We start from the raw sequence: 20,241 nt of genomic DNA, 5'->3' as shown, positions 1-20,241 counted from the left end.
TTTTTAAGTCCCAAGGTGCAGGTTCATTCCTCCATGCCACAACATATGGCCATAGACCTAATGGAGTGAGTCCAGTGGGTTATCCTAGGTGATACCTTCCAGCCTCCCAGGCCTAGAATCTGCAGGTCGTCATTGTTATAGGCCATAGGTGTCCACACTTCTACCATCAGCTGGAGCCCTCTGGTCTTCTTCACTGGACTTCACACCTCATCCTTTCTTCTTCAGCATCACGGCCCACCTTTGCTACCTCCTCCACTCAATCCTTCCCAAATAAACAAACTGCCCCCAGTTACTTCCTCCCCGTTGGTCCTGGTTTTGCTACAGCCATACCTAACTGTGCTATTTCTGATGCCTTTACCCAGGCAGTTCCAGCCTTATATGGTGTTACTGGCAGGGATACCAGATGCAGGCAGCCTGGTTTCCCAAGACTCTTGGTTGTCCCCTTGCGTTTATTTTATCTCCTGCTGTTACTAGACTACCCAAATTAGCCTTGATCCCTATGCAAGCTGACCAAGCACTGGCAGGATCTTATCTGGCAGTTTACATACTGGAGAACAGCAGCAGAGGCACTTGTTTGTCTCCCTTCTGCCAGCACTGCTGGGGCCTCAGCTCTGTGGGGCTGTGTGCTCCAGCAGGACCTCTTGCTCACAAGCCACCCCCTGGTCTGCCTGCCTTCCTCCAAGGACATTCAGACCACTCTGGGTGCTCAAAAAGCTCAATCCCTTCTGGCTGGAAGCCACCACAGCTGTTAGCAACACAGGCAAGATGTTCAGCTGGGCACCTACCCACACTCTTTCCTTTTGAAACAAAGTATATAAAAATAAAGAACAATGTGACTTCTATCATAACTAATAACAAGTACAGGATTAAGTGCATTAAGTGCTGCGTAGAAGTACTTTTGGAAACCAACCCATGGATATGTCATGCCAGCAATGTACAGTTCACAATTTCAGTCCCCAATTCTGACAGTTCCCTACTCGCCGCCAAGGTGGTCTCAGGCTTGCAACTTCTTGTCTATTCTCTGGTTTCTTGGCTCTCTTCCATGTTTTGTCACGTTGACCTCTTCCCAGCAAGGCCTCTCAGCTCACAGACAGACATCATTAGTCCCTCAGTCTGTAACAAAATCCTGCTTTTGAGAACAGGCAAATGAACGTACACCAGCAATGGATGTAATATCACATCTTTGGTCTTCTCCTGGTGGAGCCATAGGTCCATGTGAGCCTCCCACTCTTCCATTACTGGTAAGGCAACACAAACACAGCCTGCACTGTTACCAAACACCATGCCAGGCTAACATGCTCCACTGATGAGCAGCAACATCCTCAAGCAGTCCACAACTGACTATACAGAACGAGCACATATGGTTCATTTAGTTGTCCATTTGCACCAGCAGCTGATGACACTTCCCTTGTAATATGGGATCTTTTTGTTGTACTATCCATAAGAACAGAGATGATCCATCTGAAAAAGCTGTTTTAATAACTAAAAATTGAGTTTGAGTACAACAGATATTTAATTTAATCCCTTACAGTTTGTTGTTTTGTTCGATTGGGTTTTTTTAACTTGGCAGTTGCTTTTACACCACATGCTATATTTGGTAGTTATCACTGCTATTGCATTAAACAGCAAGTTTGTTACCCATTTACCTTGTCTATGATTCAAAATTACTGCCAATTTCCATAGACAGTCACAGAACGGTTGAGGTTGGAAGGGACCTCTTGAGATTATCTGATCCAACCCACTGCTCGAGCAGGGTCACCTAGAGTTGGTTGCCCAGGACTGTCTGCAGATATTTTTAAGTATCTCCAAGGATGCAGACTTTGCAATCATAAGAGATGCACAACTCATGTCACATTTCAGAGTATTCCAGAATAGTTACATGCCTCACATATCAATTCTTCATCTCTTTCCCCATCTTAGAGGATTAATATGGATACTACAGGGTTTGTGGATACTTGTGGATGGTGTGATTTTAGTTCTAGACATGCTCAGTGTCCAAAACTAAAACTGCACCACCTGAACAATTAAGAGCATATCAGGTGATACAACTGCATCCCCCATCATCACACTGGTTTCAAAGGTACCACTGGTATCATGTGCAACTTCTGTGGCTGACCCACACTAGGATCCAATCTATCAGTTCAGTCTTTTTGTACAGTCCATGCCATCTTACCTGTGGAGTCAGATAATTCTGGAAGAACTAACAAATGCTTATTACTGGGAAACCAAACATCTGAGGTCATCTCCAGATCTCATTAAAATTCCTTTGACATATTTCCCAAAGGAAATAAAATTATTAACAGCAGTGGTGATGCTCCCATCCAAACCATTGCTCTTACACCTAGAAGCCAGCAGAACACAATGAACAGCATCTGCAGTGCTTTAACAACATTCCTGATGCTGTTTTAAAACAACAATAAGCATCTTGAAGACAACTGTTCTCAGTGAGGCACTCCATGGTTCACACCTGTGATTGATTCCACAGCCATTTCCTGAAGACCAATCTTACTTCACCTTAGACAGAAACATTCTCTTTGATTTCCTGGCAGTGAGTCTCATCTATCCATGAAACCCTCCCTTCTTTGTCTCCAATTATTTCTGTGTTTCCCAACCCACAAAACACAATCAACTCTAAGTTTTCTCTGGGCCTTCCCCCTTGTACCTGTGGTATGGACAGGACCACATTTCCCAGTGGGGGTGGATTTTCATATTGCTTTATATTGGTGTGCTGCTCCTCAGCTGTGTGTTGAACCTATTAGCTCTCTCCAGCACCCTGCAGGACTGTGGATGGTAGGAGATGTGAGTTTACTGATGCACCCCTATGCCCCCCAGGAACTTCTGGTCTGGTGCATCTGTCAAGTGGTTTCCTTTATCTGTACCCTTTAAGATTGGAGGACCACATCCATTCAATACTTCACATAGACACCAACGTATGATGTAGGCAGTAGCCACACTGTCCATTGCCTCTGTCCAGCTTGCTGTTCTGTCAATGGCAAAAAATGTGAACCGACACAAACTCTCCTTCAGCTTCTTGAACTTGCAACTGTTCAAGTGGTGCCCACTTCCAGGAGCCAAAGCCACTACCCAACACAGCCTTACAATTCACAGAATGGTTTGGGTTGAAAGTGACCTTTAAAGACCATCTAGTCCAAACTCCAGGGCTGCAAGGGGTTTCCAACACCCATGTACTCCACATCCCTGGACTTCCACAGAAACTGTGAAAATAGGGATTTCTGTGCCATATGGGTACTGGGATAGGAAGAGGCAGGTCTTTGGCTGGAACCACATCATGCTCTTAATTTACTACACTTATTACTCTTTTACTTTTAGATCAGCACTTCACTGCCTTCAGAACTCCTGCGATCACTTCTCTTTCTGAGGCAGTAGCAGAACAATTTTCCCTTGGATAAATCTACCTTGAACTAAACCAGGAGATTCATTCCTAAAATGCTTGCACCTGCTTTTACCAGAATAATCCACCCATTCAGTTTATCCTACCCTACCCACAATTAAGCTTCTACTTCTTTTCCCTTTCTTTTACCCCTTCCTACTCCCAATATCCCGACTGATTTAGCCAGGAGCAGAGGACCCTGATAATCTAATAATACTGTCTCTTATCACATAGCAATTAAGAAAGCAACTCCCCCAACCCCCCTTCAACAGACTTCATACCTCCACGCAGCCCCTTCCCCCTGCACATCCGGAAGTTAATTCCAGTGACACCAGGGGTTGGGACTCCTAATCTTTAGAGTCCCCTGAGGGTGGGTATAGCTTTTTCTTTGGGATAGGGGGAGGAGCCGATAGATTCATCTGCTTCAGTTTTTCCCAAATCTCCTCTTGCTTCATCCCCTTTTCCTGAAGGATTTTCTTCATTTTGGCAAGTAAAACTCCTGTGGGCTGACTATCTAGCTCTCCTTCATTCACCCCCTGGCTTATTAAATATCTCCAAATTGTCCGTCTAGGAATGTATTTCCTCCCCTTTGCCCCAATCCTGTCCTTGTTTGCCATCCCTTTCCCCTGAGGTCCCATCAGGGTGCCCATGTTCTCCAAGGTAGCCATGCACTCACCCAGGGGGCGGCCAATTAAAGTAGACCCCATGCTGATGAAAAACCCCTTGTGCAGCTCAGGAACACGGCAGGCCAGCACCCCCACATCCCCCTGCTCCACGTGCACCTCAAAAATATCGAAGTCAGGGGTCACCGGTTTCTCCCTTTGCTTTAATGCTCGGAGTAAGACATTCCCACACACGTAGGCTGACACCTCCTGGACATCTCTCCAGGGTGCCCCTTCCATGTTGTCTTTGAGAGGCTCATACTCTCCCAGATTTCTGATCACCAGCCTTAAAATCTCTCCTCCCAATATCTCATTAGCAGGCAGGGCTCTGATAATGGCCCCTACCTTGGGCCAGGGCAGCCCGATGGCTGTCACCACCCGCTTCGCCGCTTCGTGCGTGAAGGGAGTGCACTGCTCCAATGTCCATATTCGGTTCACCCACACGGGCCACCCCTCCTTCTGTTTCCTCCAAACCTCCTCTTTCCTGGACATATCCCCCTCTCCCTGGCCTCTATCTCCCTCCACCGGCTTCACTTTCCTCGCAGCCCCAGCACACACGCCTTGCACGGACGACTCTTCCCGCATCTCCAAACTCCAGCCGTCCCCACCCCACGCCTCTGGGTCCCAGTCTCCCTTACTGAGAGCCGCCACCTTCCTCCGACCCAGACCCTTCCCCAAGGACAGCAGGGTGCCCAGGCACTGCACCTTCCGTCTCAGCCGGGCGTTCTCGGCCGCCTCGGCCCGCAGCTCCTCCCGCAGCTGCTCGTCCTGCTCGCTGAGCCGGGAGCTGTCGCACCGCAGCGCCAGCACCTCGTCGCGGGCCAGCTGCAGACTGTCCTGCAGGCTCTGGATGCTCTGCTCCTTCTCTTCCATCGCCGCCTGCAAGGCCCGCGCCAGGTTGAAGAGCAGCCACTGCAGCGCCGAGCACTTCTTCTCCCCTTTGGGATGGTACAGGGACACGTAGTTCAGCCAGTGCCGCTCCGCCGCTTCTAGCGTGGGGTCCTGCCCGACCACCTTACAGTCCCACGGGTCCCCGCCGTGCTCCAGCATGGCTTGAACCAGCAGCCCCCGTTCCTCCTGGCTCGGGGAGCTCTCCGGTTCCTCCCTTTCCTTCGATTTCCCCCCCCTCGTTAGCCAGGACATCTCAGTGCCAGCCAGCACCGGCAGGCGCCGAGCCGGGACTGCCTCGGGCGAGACCACGGGTGCCGCCCCCGCGGCTGTCTCTACCCGGCCGGATCCGGCGCAGCTGAGGAGAATGGGCCAGACGCTGACCGAGGACACGGGCACAGCGGCACCGGGGCTCGGGCACAGAGCACCGGGGCAGAGCACCGGGGCAGAGCACCGGGGCAGAGCACCGGGGCAGAGCACCGGGGCAGAGCACCGGCAGCGCCCGCCACGACGCGGTGGTGGCTCCAAGCGTCTGCCCTTCGCGATGCCCCCAGACGGGCTGGGTGCCGAGCCGCACGGCCAGGGCTTATACATGGCCCCTCCCCGCACCCACTGCCCAGTCCCGTTCCCTGCTCGCCGCTGGCCGGGCGGGGCTCCCCGCGACACCGCCCCCGGCCGGCCCGCCTGCCCGGCGGGGGCGCATGGCCGCGGCGCTGCGCAACGCCCGCCGCTTCCCCCCGAGGCTGCTGCCGGCGGTGTCGGGCCGGGCCCGGCGCGGCTCCGCGGGAGCGGCCATGGAGCAGCCCCCACGCGGCCCCGAGCGCGGCGGGGGCTGGTTGGGCGCGCTGCGCTTCGACAACCTGGCACTGCGCTCGCTGCCCGTGGACGCCTCGGAGGAGGGCGGCCCGCGGGCCGTGCCCGGCGCCTGCTTCGCGCGGGTGCGGCCCAGCCCGCTGCACAACCCGCGGCTCGTGGCCATGTCGCTGCCGGCGCTGGCGCTGCTGGGGCTGGAGGCTCCCGCGGCCGACCCGGAGGCGGCGGAGGCCGAGGCCGCGCTGTACTTCAGCGGGAACCGGGTGCTGGCGGGCGCGGAGCCCGCGGCGCACTGTTACTGCGGGCACCAGTTCGGCAGCTTCGCGGGGCAGCTCGGCGACGGCGCTGCCATGTACCTGGGCGAGGTGCTGGGCCCGCGGGGCGAGCGCTGGGAGATCCAGCTCAAGGGCGCCGGCATCACCCCCTTTTCTCGGTAAGGCCCGGGGGGAGCGGGGCGGGACCGTGTCGGAACAGCCCGGCGGGGCGCGGGTTTGGGGGAGCAGCGTCCGGTGTCCCCTGCGGGGCGAGCTCGCTGTGCAGGGAGGACCGGGACCGGCTTGCCGGCCCTCAGATCGCGTTAGCAAAGGGCTGGCTCCGTGCTGAGGATCGTTCTCCGGGCAGAGGTCATCCCTTAAGCCCTCGTGGTTTTGTTTTTTTTTTTTTAATCTTGGCATCAGCAAGTGTAATACTTAAATGCCAGACCAGGAGGTGGCAAACTTTTCCTCTGGAAAACGAGCGTAACGGCGTCTCCTTCAGGTGGCGTGTTACTTCAGTCTCTGGTTATCCTGTACGGGTTTTCCCCCTTTGGGAGAACAGAGACCGTGATGACAGTGGGGATGGCGCTGTGTAATACCACACCTGGCTGCTTGCTGCCCTATGGCTCACACAAATGGTATTTAAATGTGGGTGTTTGGTTGTGCTGCTGGTCCTTCTCCCCCATTCTTCCCGGCTGTGGGAGGGAATAGTGGAAAAGCCCCCAAAGTGGCATACTGACCAAATTCCTGCAAGGATTGTGTATCTTCATTAGTCGCATGAGCCTGCACTACTTTAAATATTTCATGTAATTTTTCCCACTTGCATTTTCCATATTTTTGTTCCATCTGTGCACAGGCTCGGTAGCACGTTAGTTTCATGCATGTGGTCCTCTGACAGCCTTCTTCAGGTCTGTGAAGATTAAGGAAATCACAGTAAAAATCCCAGATATGGTGGTAGCATCATAGATCTGCCCTGGTCAGCTCTACTGCTTGCTTGTGGCTTTCAAAGTGCTGGGAGTGTGGGCTGAGAACCACCTGCATCTGTTCTCTTTACTTAATATCTATTAAATATGCTAGTTTGCTCTTTTTTGCCTGTTTAGGTAGGGATTTTTTTAATACAACTGCTATGCATGCCCATATTTAGCACCCCATTTCTAGAGTACGTACCCAGAAAGATAAAAAATAATATTTTTCATTTTATTAAGAGGAAACCATTCACTTGATATACAATAAAATAGCTATACTTGTCCAAATTTTTTTCGTTTTTTGGAAAGACTGTTACATTAATGAAACCAACAGAGTTAATGGTTAGAAGGGATGTGTGTAACTGGAAGGTTTATTTTCTTCTGTGCGGTCTTCATTGCAAGGCTGTTTTGTCCATCTAATTGAACTTTAACAGAAGTTTGAACGTCCAGCTTTTGTTTTCAGATATGCCACTACTTTTTTGTTTGACTGTGGGCAGAGCATGACACTTTCAGGCTTTTGTTTCTCCACTGCTACAGAGGAGACAGGAGTTCCTGCCTTTATAGCCTAAAAACTATCCATGTCTTCTTGCTGCAGACAAGCTGATGGTCGGAAAGTCCTGCGGTCGAGCATACGGGAGTTCCTGTGCAGCGAGGCGATGTTTCACCTGGGAATACCAACAACAAGGGCTGGGACATGTGTGACGTCTGACTCAAAAGTCGTCCGTGACGTATTTTATGATGGGAATCCAAAAAATGAGAGATGTACAGTTGTTCTGAGAATAGCCTCCACATTTTTAAGGTAAAAACCTATTTAGTTGATTGTTTGTTTGTTTTTTTTTTTTAATTTTAAAACCAAGCACAGCAGTCTTTTAAAATACCGTTTTAAGTGTATTTTCCTGACAGTGCTGTTTGTGTGTTTCTTGTTCTGGAGGCTTGGAACTTCTTTTGCTGGGCTGTAGGAAGCTGTTTTTCTTGCCCAGCAGATGGGATGAGCTGGTCTCTTTGCACAGACACAGATAAAACACTAGGAATGCTAACCTGATAGAAAGAAGTAAGTTCTGCAGACTTATTAAGAGATTTTTCATGTTTTTACCTGCACAGAATACAGGGGTTTTTTTGATGATAGCAGTGGTGGATTGTAGCTCTGCCCTTAATTCCAGTTCTAATGTAGTACTGTCAAAGTTCCGTTGTACTTTCCCTGCCTGATAAGCGTATGAGGTTCCTGCTCCAGCAGAAGCCAGTAGGCATTTCAGGAAGTTGCACTGCTTCCTGTAAGGTAACAGAATATTAGAGGAAAGTGAGGTATGAGGAACACGTGCCTTCATATCTATGCGTATATGTGTATATGTGCTTCTGTGTGTATACATATGTGGAAAAACCTAACATATGCTTGATGTACAGTCTAGCATTAAAGTCCAATTTCTGTACATTTACTCGGGATAAAAATTCTTCTGTAGAAGTGGTCATAAGAAACTTTATTGAACTGGTGTTCAGTACTGGCTAGGGTCTTGATCTGTCAGTTTGGTTCAGTGGATGTATGTGCTTCCTTACACTGAGCCACTGAGCCTCACTGGGTTCAGTGTAGGAATTTTGGAGGTCTTTTCTCACAGTCAGTTGAAGGATTGGCCTTAAACTCGAGATAATGTGCTGTTATTACAACAACAGTAAATGGTCTTACTACATGTAATGTCGAAGTTAATAGTATCAGATAATAAATGTTTTTATTATTTTAAAACAGATTTGGTTCGTTTGAAATTTTTAAACCTCCTGACGAATACACTGGACGCAAGGGTCCCAGCGTTAACCGAAATGATATTCGAATACAGATGCTTGATTATGTGATCCGCACTTTCTACCCAGAAATCCAGGAGGCTTATTCAGATAACAGTATTCAGAGGAATGCTGCTTTCTTCAAAGAGGTAAGGAAGATCAGAGTCTCTTCATAATCCATAGCGGTTGTCTTTAGGAACTTCATCTGCCAGCACAGATGACTGGAGTCAGTTAATACTTTGTATCATCTCATTGTCTGAACTATTCTTTTCTTTGAAGAAAGCACTCTTAAATAGACCTGCTTATTGATGAAAGCAGTGTTGATACTGATCTAACCAATGAAAGCAATTTAACCTTCTTAATAGTAGATCATGATTTCCCTGCTCTGGGGAAGCATCCCAAGACTTCTCTCCATTTCCTGAGACTGTCTTAGACTGTGAGAGAAAGTTCTGGCTGTGACTGTTGGATGATGAGTTGATAGTACTGAAACATCGCTTGAAAAGCATTGTTTTATAAAATAGTGAGAATGCTGAGTCACTTCCTGTATCTCATTTTTCCAAATTACAAACAGGAATGTTGACTACAAATCACTTGATGAGAACTATAGCTTGTCACCCACTGTGTGCATGTCCAGCTCTGTAGTTGATGGCATGTTTACTTCCTGATGGCAGAAAAGTCGTGGGACTTGAGGATCTTTGTGGATGTGTTTGCGTGCCCAGTCCTGCCTCTTCCTGCTTTTGGCTGCTTTTCCTGGCCCAGTTACTACTGGTTTTCTTCCGGGCCCCATCCCACTCCCTGCCCAGCCACCCCCCCACCATCCTTTTCTCATTGCCCCATATTTGGTTTTTGTTTATTTGTTGTGCTTCTCCTGCCTCTACCTGTCTGCATTCCATGTCTGTGCTAGCACTACCTCTTGTGTTTTCTCTTATCCTTAGTGGAGACTTTCCAGACTTTTCTCCACCTGAAAAGCATCCCAGTCTCTTCTCTAAGTTGACAAACACATCCATCTTTTTTAATAGCGGGGAAGTGCTGTCAGCTCAACTCTAACATGCTTTATCTTTCTTTTTGCACTGTGAAAGAAATGGGAAAAAAAAGTACAAGTGACAGCATTTCACAGCACTATCTAGAAAACAGCAACATTATCTGTACCTCTCAAATAATTTGTAGCTGTTGTTTAAATTTAAATGAGTGTGTCCTTCAGATAGTGCTCTTATTTATATATACAAAATACTTGTTTTCTAGTTTGTCTAGCAGTAGAAAAATGTTGATCAAAAAGAATAAAGCCCAAATTGAGTGCAAAGCTGTATCTTTTCTCATCAGTATACCCATCTTTGAGTGGCACCCAAGCTTTAATTGCTTTTGGGCAATCCAATTAGGGGAATTTCTTTTTTACCACAATGCTGGTGGTATGTGATGCATTCATACAAAGACATCCAGCAGTAAGGAACTGCCTTACTGCTGAACTGCTTTCATTCCAACCCTTGTGGCCAGGATTTTTTTATTTTTAACTTCTACCATCTTCCTGGCACAGAGCCATTGTGCAGGGTGTGCCCCTCCTACTGGTTTAGGGCCTAAGTAATCTGTTTTGGACACATGTAGCTGCTGGCTTCCAACTGCCCCACGAGGAAGTGTTCAGGAAAAATGGGTAAAGTACCTCCCATGAGAATATTGTCAAAAGTAGAAGCATGGGATCTCAAGGTGAACCAAAAGCTTATGTTCCAAGCATCATTTGTGGTTTTCACTACCTATCAGAGCAAGATTTGTCTAATTTTTCTTCTTTACCTGACTGCACATGTTTTAAATAAAAAAAAAAAAATAGAAAACTTCTGGGTTTAAAGACAGAGGCATAGAAATGTTCAAGGAGAAACAATTCCTAGATAGGTTTTTGAACCTTAATGAAATACACTTGTACTGCAGTCTGGAGCAAATAGTTGCTTTGAATTTCTGTACATTGATAGCTGTTCGGGAAGATGAGTGATTTTAACCATGAAAATAATTTGATTTAAAAGTTTTAGCTAATGGCTACATAAAATTTTTACTTACAGCAATTTAGTAAAGTAGGTTTATTTAAAAACCAGGTTAGCTTCCTGAATTTTAGATTTCATAGCACATAGTAGTTCTGACAGGTGGATTAATATATTTAAATAACTATGAATACTTTAGAATATTCCACTGTTTATTTGGTGGATGGGGCACATGCAGTGATTGCAGGATTCCATAAAAATAACTCTCAGCTAAGCAGCAGAAATACCTCTGATGAAGCATCCTTTCAGTAAAGAATTGCATTTAAATAAAATTATCATTCTTGGAATATTTTTACTTAATCTTGTAGCTTTTTTCCACTCGCAGCAAATCGAGGTAAGTGCTTATCAGCGCTAAAACCTGTTAGCAGGGAATAATTTTTTTTGTGTAAACCATTTAACTTCTGCAAATCACTCCTACATACTAGGTAAACCAGAAGAATAACTTCATACTGGGCTTTGTTACATATAGTTAATTTTATTTCTTAGACTTTGCTTATATGTTCTTCTGCCTGTAGTTACTCTTTAAAATTAGTAATAGGCAAAAGAATATATTTGTATAATGGTTAGACTAGTACTCAAGTCTGTCTCCAGTGCATTTTAAAGCTATTCTGTTGACTTGCAAGTCAAGCATGGAAGAGAGAATAGGAGGCAAATGGAAATGGGAGACATAGTAACAGGGCAGTCACTAACAAGAGGAGAGAGGCAAGCTGTCCTTAAGATGTCTGTCTGTATGGCATACTGCCAGAATCTGTTTCCATCAGAGCTGTAGAAACATCAGTTCAGACTAGGAAATGCTTGGAAATACATAAATGTGTTGGAAATACTTTGTGATGAAAAATGGAAGAAATATATTTGTTTTTAGATAACCAAACGAACCGCGAGATTGGTGGCTGAGTGGCAGTGTGTTGGGTTTTGCCATGGTGTGCTGAACACAGATAACATGAGCATCGTCGGACTGACCATTGACTATGGCCCTTTTGGATTCATGGACAGGTCAGTGTGGCAGCGTTATTTGAAATGTGCATATGTACATGCTATGTAGAACAGTCCTGGTATTCATGGTTGCTCTAATATTTTAACTCTAAAGTAGTTTTATTAATTCTCTTTATGGCAAAGTAGGTTAAGTTAGTTCTAGTTGTCTTCCTTTCAACTTCTTTTTAACTGTTCACAACATCCCTAACTGTTAGACTGTAGCCCATGGGTTTGGGAAAAGAATCAAGGAGTGTTCCCTTTCAAATTTTTTAGTTCCTAGAGCAGACTAAAATAATAAAAGTACCGCTTTTCACAGTACTGGTGTCCAGTTAACTAGAAGAATGCTTATTATTTCTTCATTTGTAGGTATGACCCTGAGCACATTTGCAATGGTTCTGATAATACAGGGCGCTATGCTTACAACAAACAGCCAGAGATTTGCAAGTGGAACCTGGGGAAACTTGCTGAAGCTCTAGTTCCAGAGCTGCCTTTGGAAATAAGTGAACTCATCCTGGAAGAGGAATATGATGCAGAATTTGAGAAACATTATTTGCAGAAGATGAGGAAAAAACTAGGCCTAATCCAGCTGGAATTAGAAGAAGATAGTAAGCTAGTATCTGAACTCCTTGAAACCATGCATCTCACAGGTTAGTGAAGAGCAGGTTATTATTTAATAGGCCATCAGTATCTATAATCAACCCAAAATATAATTTATAGCTTGACCTTACAAGAAAGTAGCATTGTGCAACTACATTGTCATCTGAGAGAACAACAACAGACTGAAAAATAATTACCTTATTGTGAACTGTGGAGTAGTTGTTGCCTTATATAGGACTCCTGCCTCACATTTGCACCCTCACTGAGGGAACAGTTTATTTGCCTCTTCAGAGTGATGACCTGTATTGCTGTAGAGGGAGGTAGGAAGGAGGTATGGGACCAGTTTTCCTGCTGATTTTATTAGTTGCATTACTCATACCACACTTTTTCAGGTGGAGACTTCACAAATATTTTCTACTTGCTGAGTTCATTCTCAGTGGACACTGATCCTTCAAAATTTGAAGATTTCTTAGAAGAGCTGACAAGTCAATGTGCTTCTGTGGAAGAACTGAAAGTTGCTTTCAAACCACAGATGGACCCAAGGTATTATCCCACTTAAATGCTTTTGGCTTTTGCTTGTAGTTTCAGTATAACCATAATGAACTCTGCATGGCATGTAATATTTGACTAATTTTAAGATCGGAAATATCACTGTCAAGTACATGCATCATGATCTGCATCTATGACTTGCAGCAGTTGGCTCTTGGATTAAAGTTTCCGAGCTTTAGTTGGCCCTTTTTTTCCCTCCCCTGTCTCTGCTGACTGAGGCAATGAGAGAGCCAAATAATGAAGTGATACAAAAGTATTTTACAGAAGAAATGGATGTGGACTGTAATGCTACTGTGTTCTGCTAATGTACTGTCAGCAAAAAAAGTCACTTTCAGCCACCAGTGTTCTGGCCTAAGTGTAACCTAAATGCCCACTTTAGGTATAGTCTGTGTCTGATTTGTTCTACAGTCCGGCTACTCTGAGCATGTTCAACTGCTGCTTATAACAGTGATTGCATCCGTTTTTCACTTCTTGCAGAGGAGGGAAAAAAATAAAGGTATTTTCAGTATGTTCCCCTCCCCCCCACTTTGCTTAAGAAGTGCTCCATGGAGGTAACGAACCTACCAAATTTTTCAGCTTTTTCTTTGTGTTGATACCACAATATGAATATAGCTTGTGTGATAGAGATAAGACAGTATTTTTTAAACACTGCATTCAGGTCTAGAGAAACATGAAAAGCAGCTACAAATCATCATGATATGGGCGGGTACATAACTGATTTTTTAATTCCAGCTCTTGGATATCATAGAGGTAGGCATGTCAGATGTATAAATCATATTTCCATAGTACTTTATATAGTAAACTCAGAAATTAAAGCACCCAACTTATCTCTGCTTACTAAAAGTAGGAAAATATAACCAACTATAATGAGTTGTCGTTTGAGGCCAGGGAATAATATTTATTTTCTCCTTCATAAAGGAGATAAACATACTTAGTGTATTTTGATAGACTGCGACTCTATTTTTTTATTTTACTTTATGCTGTACTTTAGTTATTAATCCAGGAAAAATAAAAGTTAGCTAGCATGGTATCAAAAAATAAGGTGAAACACCAGCTAACACAGTAAAATGTGAAAAGATAAGTCCTAGTCAAACTTGCAACAAAATAGTCTGGATATTGTTAGGAATTTATTACCAAAAAGCAATTCTCATTCTGTGATTTAAACTGGCTAACTGAAAATATTAAGCATAGTGTTGTCTCATGCAATTTAAATGAAGTATCTTTCCCCATATAATTTAGGTTTTTATTAGTACTGATAAAATCAGTAGGTGTTAAAGAAATAAGAAAACCCCAAACAACAAAGCCTGTGAATTCTGTATTATCTTGATAGCTAAGTAAGATCAAATTTTTTATTCCAAATTCATTTCAAAGTTCCAAGGGTATTTTGATAAGACTTGCACAACTAAACTCAACTGGTAATTCTGAAAATCTACTGTCTGCTCTTTATATACCAGGGGGAAAGAAAAATAAAAGTAGCATAATTTATAATTTTAAAAATGGTTTTGTTAATTATGAATTTCTGTTATTTCTAAATCATAGTTTGTTGTGAATGTTTTCATATCTAGTTTGATTGCTAAGAGTTGCTTCTTGACAGGCAGCTCAACTTCAATATCTAATGTGTTTGTTCTTTTTGTTCCTAGACAACTGTCAATGATGCTGATGTTGGCTCAGTCTAATCCGCAGCTGTTTGCATTAATTGGAACAAAAGCTAATATAAATAAAGAATTAGAACGCATTGAACAATTCTCTAAACTGCAACAGTTAACAGCTGCTGATTTACTCAGCAGAAATAAAAGACACTGGAAGGAATGGCTGGAGAAATACAGGTAAAGTTTCTCAGTATTCATAGCGCTGTATTTTTGCATTTTGAGAACGATGTGCCTGTCTCATGAAAGGCACCCTCTCTCAAACATAGATTAGGAGAAATAGGGAGGACATCCAGCTTAGAATATTATCTGCTTCAGTGTCTTTGTTGCTGTGAAAGTTCAAGGGCATCTTTGTACTTTGTTTGTTAGATTTTGTGGTAGGTTGAGGGTGTAGAAATCACTTAGCATCAAATCTAGTATTAAAAGTGCTTCAAGAGTGTTGATGTTGATTCTAACAGACACTAATTTCAGTTGTGAACTTTTAAGTGCTCAGTAACTACAACTGACTGACTCTAAACATTTTATCCTTCAAATTTTTTTTTCTAAAAGAAAAATCTATGTATTAGTATAGAAATCAAGTAGAATTATTCTTAATCAAAGAGTAGCTGTAAAAGAAATCGTGGCCAGGAAAAAATGTCCAGGCTCTTCTAAAACCTAAGTGTTAGCAGGGTTTTTTGTAAAGAAAACCCCTGAGTAGAGCATTAGTTGTTTGTACTGTGTGGATTAGGTCCTTTCTTTACCTGGCTGATCTTGTTCTCCAGTGGGGCTCACTTTTAGTGAGTATTACTGATAAAAAGTAGATCAAGCTGCCTCAGCTGTATTGCATCCCTTTGCTTTTATCAGAACAGCAAAACCTTAACCAATAAACAAGCATAGAAATACTTAAAAGACAAGACCTGAATGTGGCAGTCTTTGTGGAGCATGCACCAGTGTCTTGATCTGACTTTGAGAGAACACAAAAGCTGTGGTGTGCCACTTTCTTGAGCCTTGTCAGGACCTGCTGACAGTCTGTAGTGCTGCTTTTATGAATGAAGTGACGTTTTATATTCTGTTGTCATGCTGCATTTTATAAACTGAGAGGATTATAGATGATGTAATGTTCATTAAGAACTGCAAACTAAGGATCTCAAAGCAAGGAAACATATCAACTTCCACATATGATTCTTGATCCAAACCTGTTGTTGTCACTTGCTTAATTTCAGAGTCCGTTTGCAAAAAGAAATAGAAAGTGTTGGTGATGCTGATGCCTGGAACACTGATCATGTGAAGGTCATGAATTCAAACAATCCAAAGTATATCTTGAGAAATTATATTGCCCAGAATGCCATAGAAGCAGCTGAAAATGGGGATTTCTCAGAGGTATGCTATTACTACTTACACTTTCTCTAGGTTTGCATGGATATGTAGCGCTGGTGTAGATGACTGACATTATGCTTGCTAAGATTTGGTCTGGCATCTCGGGCAGTAAGTGCACTGGAAATTCACTGTTCAGGAGATCTGTATTGTTTTTGAGGAGACTGTAATTTTAATGACTGCAGAACAAATAACTGAATCAAAAATCTGACTCTGAACTTCACCAGCTTTTGTAGGCTGACTCCAGGACAAGACACTTACCCCTGCTTTTTCTTTCTTGAGGGTGGCATTTATCTTGGGAGGCAGTTGAGGATTAATTTATACTTGTTCCTTGCTGTGCTAAGTGCTATCATAGAATCAACTGGGTTGGAAGGGACCTCCGAGATCATCAAGTCCGACCCTTGATCCAACACCACTGTGGTTACTAGACCATGGCACTAAGCGCCACATCCAGTCTCATCCTAAAAACCTCCAGGGACAGTGAATCCACCACCTCCCTGGGCAGCCCATTCCAATGCCTGATTACTCTCTCTGTAAAAGATTTTTTCCTGGTATTCAACCTAATCCTCCCCTGGCACAGCTTAAGCTTATCTTTTAAAACTTATGGCTTTCACCTATGGGCTTCAGCACAGGGAATGTTACATGCAGAATATGGGGAAATTAATTTGTTTTGAGAAAAGTACTTGCATTTCAGGTTATTTGAGCTTGAGTCCCATACAGATACAAACCCAGTTTCAATTACTGATTTTCTGATTTCAGCTTATTTGATATGTATATTGTTCACCTATTTAATATTTGGCTTGTCTAGAGTTCATGTATTAAATACAATATACTGATTATTTGGTGTGAAGTTCTTCTCCACCTCATTTTCCCTTCACTTTCTAAATTCTCATAACCACGCAATGTTTTCTCTCTAGGTAAGAAATGTACTGAAACTTTTAGAGCATCCATTCCAAGAAGCAGAAGGTTTCAGGGAGGTAAAGGAAGATGCAGAAGAGGAGGGAGCAACTGCCACAGCAGCTGCTTGTGCTGAAGAGACCAGAAGCAGACTACCATATTGCAGCAAACCTCCACTTTGGGCTTCAGAGCTATGCGTTACATGATCTTCATAACTGCCTTGTTTTGTTTTTTGCTGTAAACTGAAGACTCTGATCCTCCTTCAGCAGTGAAGAATTCAGCAAGGCAAATATCAAAGTGCTATTAAGTTATTGAAGCAACCCTACATTTGGATGCATCTGCAGCACTCTTCATCTGTCCTTAATTGGAAGCAATTGTTGATCAGTGGAACAAACCAATGACAATTAACAGTTCCTATACATCAGTAATCTCAGTGTTTTGAGGCTGAAAGTATTTCCTTTATCCATACTACATCACAAGTGTAAAGCAACATTTTATGCTGAGGCAGGCTGAATTTTGAACATCCAAATGCAGTTGTTGTTATGTGAAGACAAAAATAGCAAGACAGGAATCTGATCTGTTTTTGTCCGATGTCTTAACTAATAGTACTTCTAATATTTATTTACTGCTTGCTCTATGCAGGAACTTTTAGTCTTCTTTATTGGAGGAACAAATTCAGTGTTGCTTATTTGAAGCTATGTTTCATTTAATTAAGTAGTTCATTTCTTGTGAACCTTCAGATTGGTATTTAATCATTATCTATTTTTCAGAGAGTTTGTGCAGGGCAGGCTCAAGTTTGGAGGGAGGAATCGAATTTTTTTTAAGACCAGAATTAAGGGAGTTTATATACATTTGCACTTGAAAACTTGGTGGTGAAGTTTATTCAGGCTCAGGATGTTGCATACAACATGTGTAAATATTTACTAAACTCATGAGTGCAGTTTGTAAGCCAGTTGCCTCAGGTAGGATCCATTAGCCAAATTAGTGAACCTTAAACTACCCCAGCACTCAAATCCAGGTTCACTGTGTATTTTTTTCTGTGCTTCTAAGTCTCGCTGTATGAGAAGCGTGTATGTGGGGTGCCTGCTCATCACACTGGTCAGTGGGGTTCTTCCATTCCCAGTCTGGTCTTGCACCATTTAGTTTACTTACATGGTCTTTGAAAAATCTTTAAGTTTGAAGTTGCCATTCAGAAATGTGCTATTTGAGCTTGTGTGAAAGATGATGGAGGATGTGGGAGGAGAACAGGAGCTGACTTGCTTGCAAGTTACTTATTGGTAACGTTTCTGTTGAGGTTTCAGGGGAAAGTTGGTTGCCATTATTGCCACATTAGCAAAAGAGAGTTGTTCTGTAATTAGTTGTTACTTAGCTTTCTGAACTTTTTCTAAAAGACTGTTACTGGTTCAGATACCTGCAAAGTTTGCTTTAATGCAAAGGCTTCTCTTTTCCAAAGAGACCACTGTCTTACACTGTGATTTATGTGTACTCAAGTAAATTCTTCCACTACTCCTGTGCAAGCTTGGTATTAGCTCAGGTAGAATTGTGCTCTTTTAAGTCTTCCTCTGTACAAGCTGTTGAAAAACAGGAAGAACAGTTGGACTGCTGCTTATCTGTCTGTACTAATAATCAGTTTGTCCTCCTTAGTGCTGCAGTACACAGACTATGTTTTGAATGTAAACATTCACTCTGTCCTGCCTTCGAGCTGAAGAAACTGATTTATGACAAACTAGAATCTCTGACAAGTACAGCACTTTCTGTGAGGTTTTGGAGTTCTTCCAGAAAAGGACAAAATAAAGGTGTATTTACATAGCCCATGGAAGAATGGTGCAGTTGAAAGAGGAAGCACCTCGAAGAAGTAGGCAGCAAGTAATGCCAGCCAGTGCAGCTCATCATCTTCTAGGAATAATCCATTTTTGTGGGAGTTTGAGACTTTTATTGAGGATGATTAGCTTTCCTCTAAACTTGGGGTACTGGAATCAAACCATTTAATGGAAACTTCTAGCAGAAAGTGAGGGCTGGGTAAAAAGGACTGCACCAGAGAGGGAAAGTGTGCCAGCAGTTTGAAAGAGGCTTCAAACGTTTCCCTGCGGAATCAGTGGTCTCTTATGGGGTGCCTGGTCCAGAAGGAGAGTAATGGAGTGGGGAGAAGTTGCTCCAAGCTGATTGACATAACTGTGCTGATTTTGCTTCTCAATTTACATCCTTCCTTGTGGGAAGCAAAGGGGAACAGAGTTTTAGAGGAGCTCTGTCCAAGCTTTTGGCTTAACAGAATGGTCTAACATGTAATGATTCTTAACTGTACCTAAGGGATCAAGTCTTTTTAATGGCATCCTGATAATAATTTAGGGACATTGAGTAGATCTGTATTAGTAGCGGTATGGAGAGGGAGAACAATATTATAACTCTGTGTTTGAACATATGAGAATTTTAATTAACTACCAAATTGTTGTCGCCTATAATGCCAAAATCATGGAGATACTTTGAAATAACTTACTAGCAATGTCATCCTTAAAAAGGAAAAGGAATACTACAGTGAGAAACAAAAATGTGGTGGTGTTTGCTGTAAAATAGATTCTTTGCTTACATGTAGATGTAGATCTTTGCTTACATGCAAGAGGTCTAGCAAGATTTGAATGATGAATGCAGTACTCTGGTGTGGCTGCTTTGGTGTGCCACTCACTAAAGCTGTATTTGTCATAAGATGTTCACCAACAGAAAGAAATATGGAGTGTATTCACATAGTCTAACTGCACTGACATCCAACTGCTCGGTATCCCAGTGCATGCAGTAACATCAGTGCTTTGTATTTGAAGAAGTGTGATGATCCGAAGCCAAGTGGAATGCTTGTGCTCTTCCAGCACTCTCATTTCAGAAGGCAGGTCATAGTTTCATCTCTGATGATAGTTTCTTCTGTTCTTGTTCCTGGAGCAGTGTGGAAGCAGGAGGTTGTTCAGGACACTTGGACCAAATTTTGTCTAGTTAAGCTCAGTTCTTCAGAGAGAAGGGAATACAGCTTATAGCATTTGAGAGTCTAAATACTTGAATCATAAATTGCTTTTTTATTTTTACAGCTTGTATTTGCAATAGGTAAACCTGAAAATTATATTTCTTACTGGTCAAATATTCTGCTTGTATAAAAGCCATGGAGTTTGACAGGTGCACTGTTTGCTGGGTTAAGAACTGGCTGGACAGTGGGGCCCAGAGAGCGGTGATGAATGGTGGTTGACAGCAGGCTGAACATGACCCAGCAGTGTGCTCAGGTGGCCAGGAGGGCCAATGGCATCCTGGCCTGTATCAGGAACAGTGTGGCCAGCAGGACAAGGGAAGGGATTCTTCCCCTGTACTCAGCACTAGTTAGGCTGCACCTCAAGTACTGTGTCCAGTTCTGGGCCCCTCAGTTCAGGAAGGATATTGAGGTGCTGGAGAGTGTCCAAAGAAGGGCAATGAGGCTGGTGAAGAG

At 43.6% G+C, this 20,241-nt stretch overlaps 1 protein-coding gene across 1 annotated transcript; it reads left to right on the top strand.

Moving 5' to 3' along the window:
* The first annotated feature begins 5,735 nt into the window (after positions 1–5,735).
* Positions 5,736–19,327, top strand: LOC108498927 (selenoprotein O). Its single transcript, XM_017818241.1, has 9 exons — positions 5,736–6,187; positions 7,569–7,772; positions 8,712–8,892; positions 11,630–11,760; positions 12,106–12,386; positions 12,729–12,879; positions 14,526–14,711; positions 15,734–15,890; positions 16,802–19,327. The coding sequence occupies exons 1-9, from the start codon at positions 5,736–5,738 to the stop codon at positions 16,994–16,996; spliced, it is 1,938 nt and encodes a 645-aa protein (XP_017673730.1). The 3' UTR covers positions 16,997–19,327.
* Positions 19,328–20,241: the final 914 nt, after the last annotated feature.

Source organism: Lepidothrix coronata, unplaced genomic scaffold (genome assembly GCF_001604755.1).
Source record: "Lepidothrix coronata isolate B3197 unplaced genomic scaffold, Lepidothrix_coronata-1.0 Scaffold66, whole genome shotgun sequence".
Taxonomy (NCBI): domain Eukaryota; kingdom Metazoa; phylum Chordata; class Aves; order Passeriformes; family Pipridae; genus Lepidothrix; species Lepidothrix coronata.
This window is presented reverse-complemented; position numbering and strand designations above follow the sequence as displayed.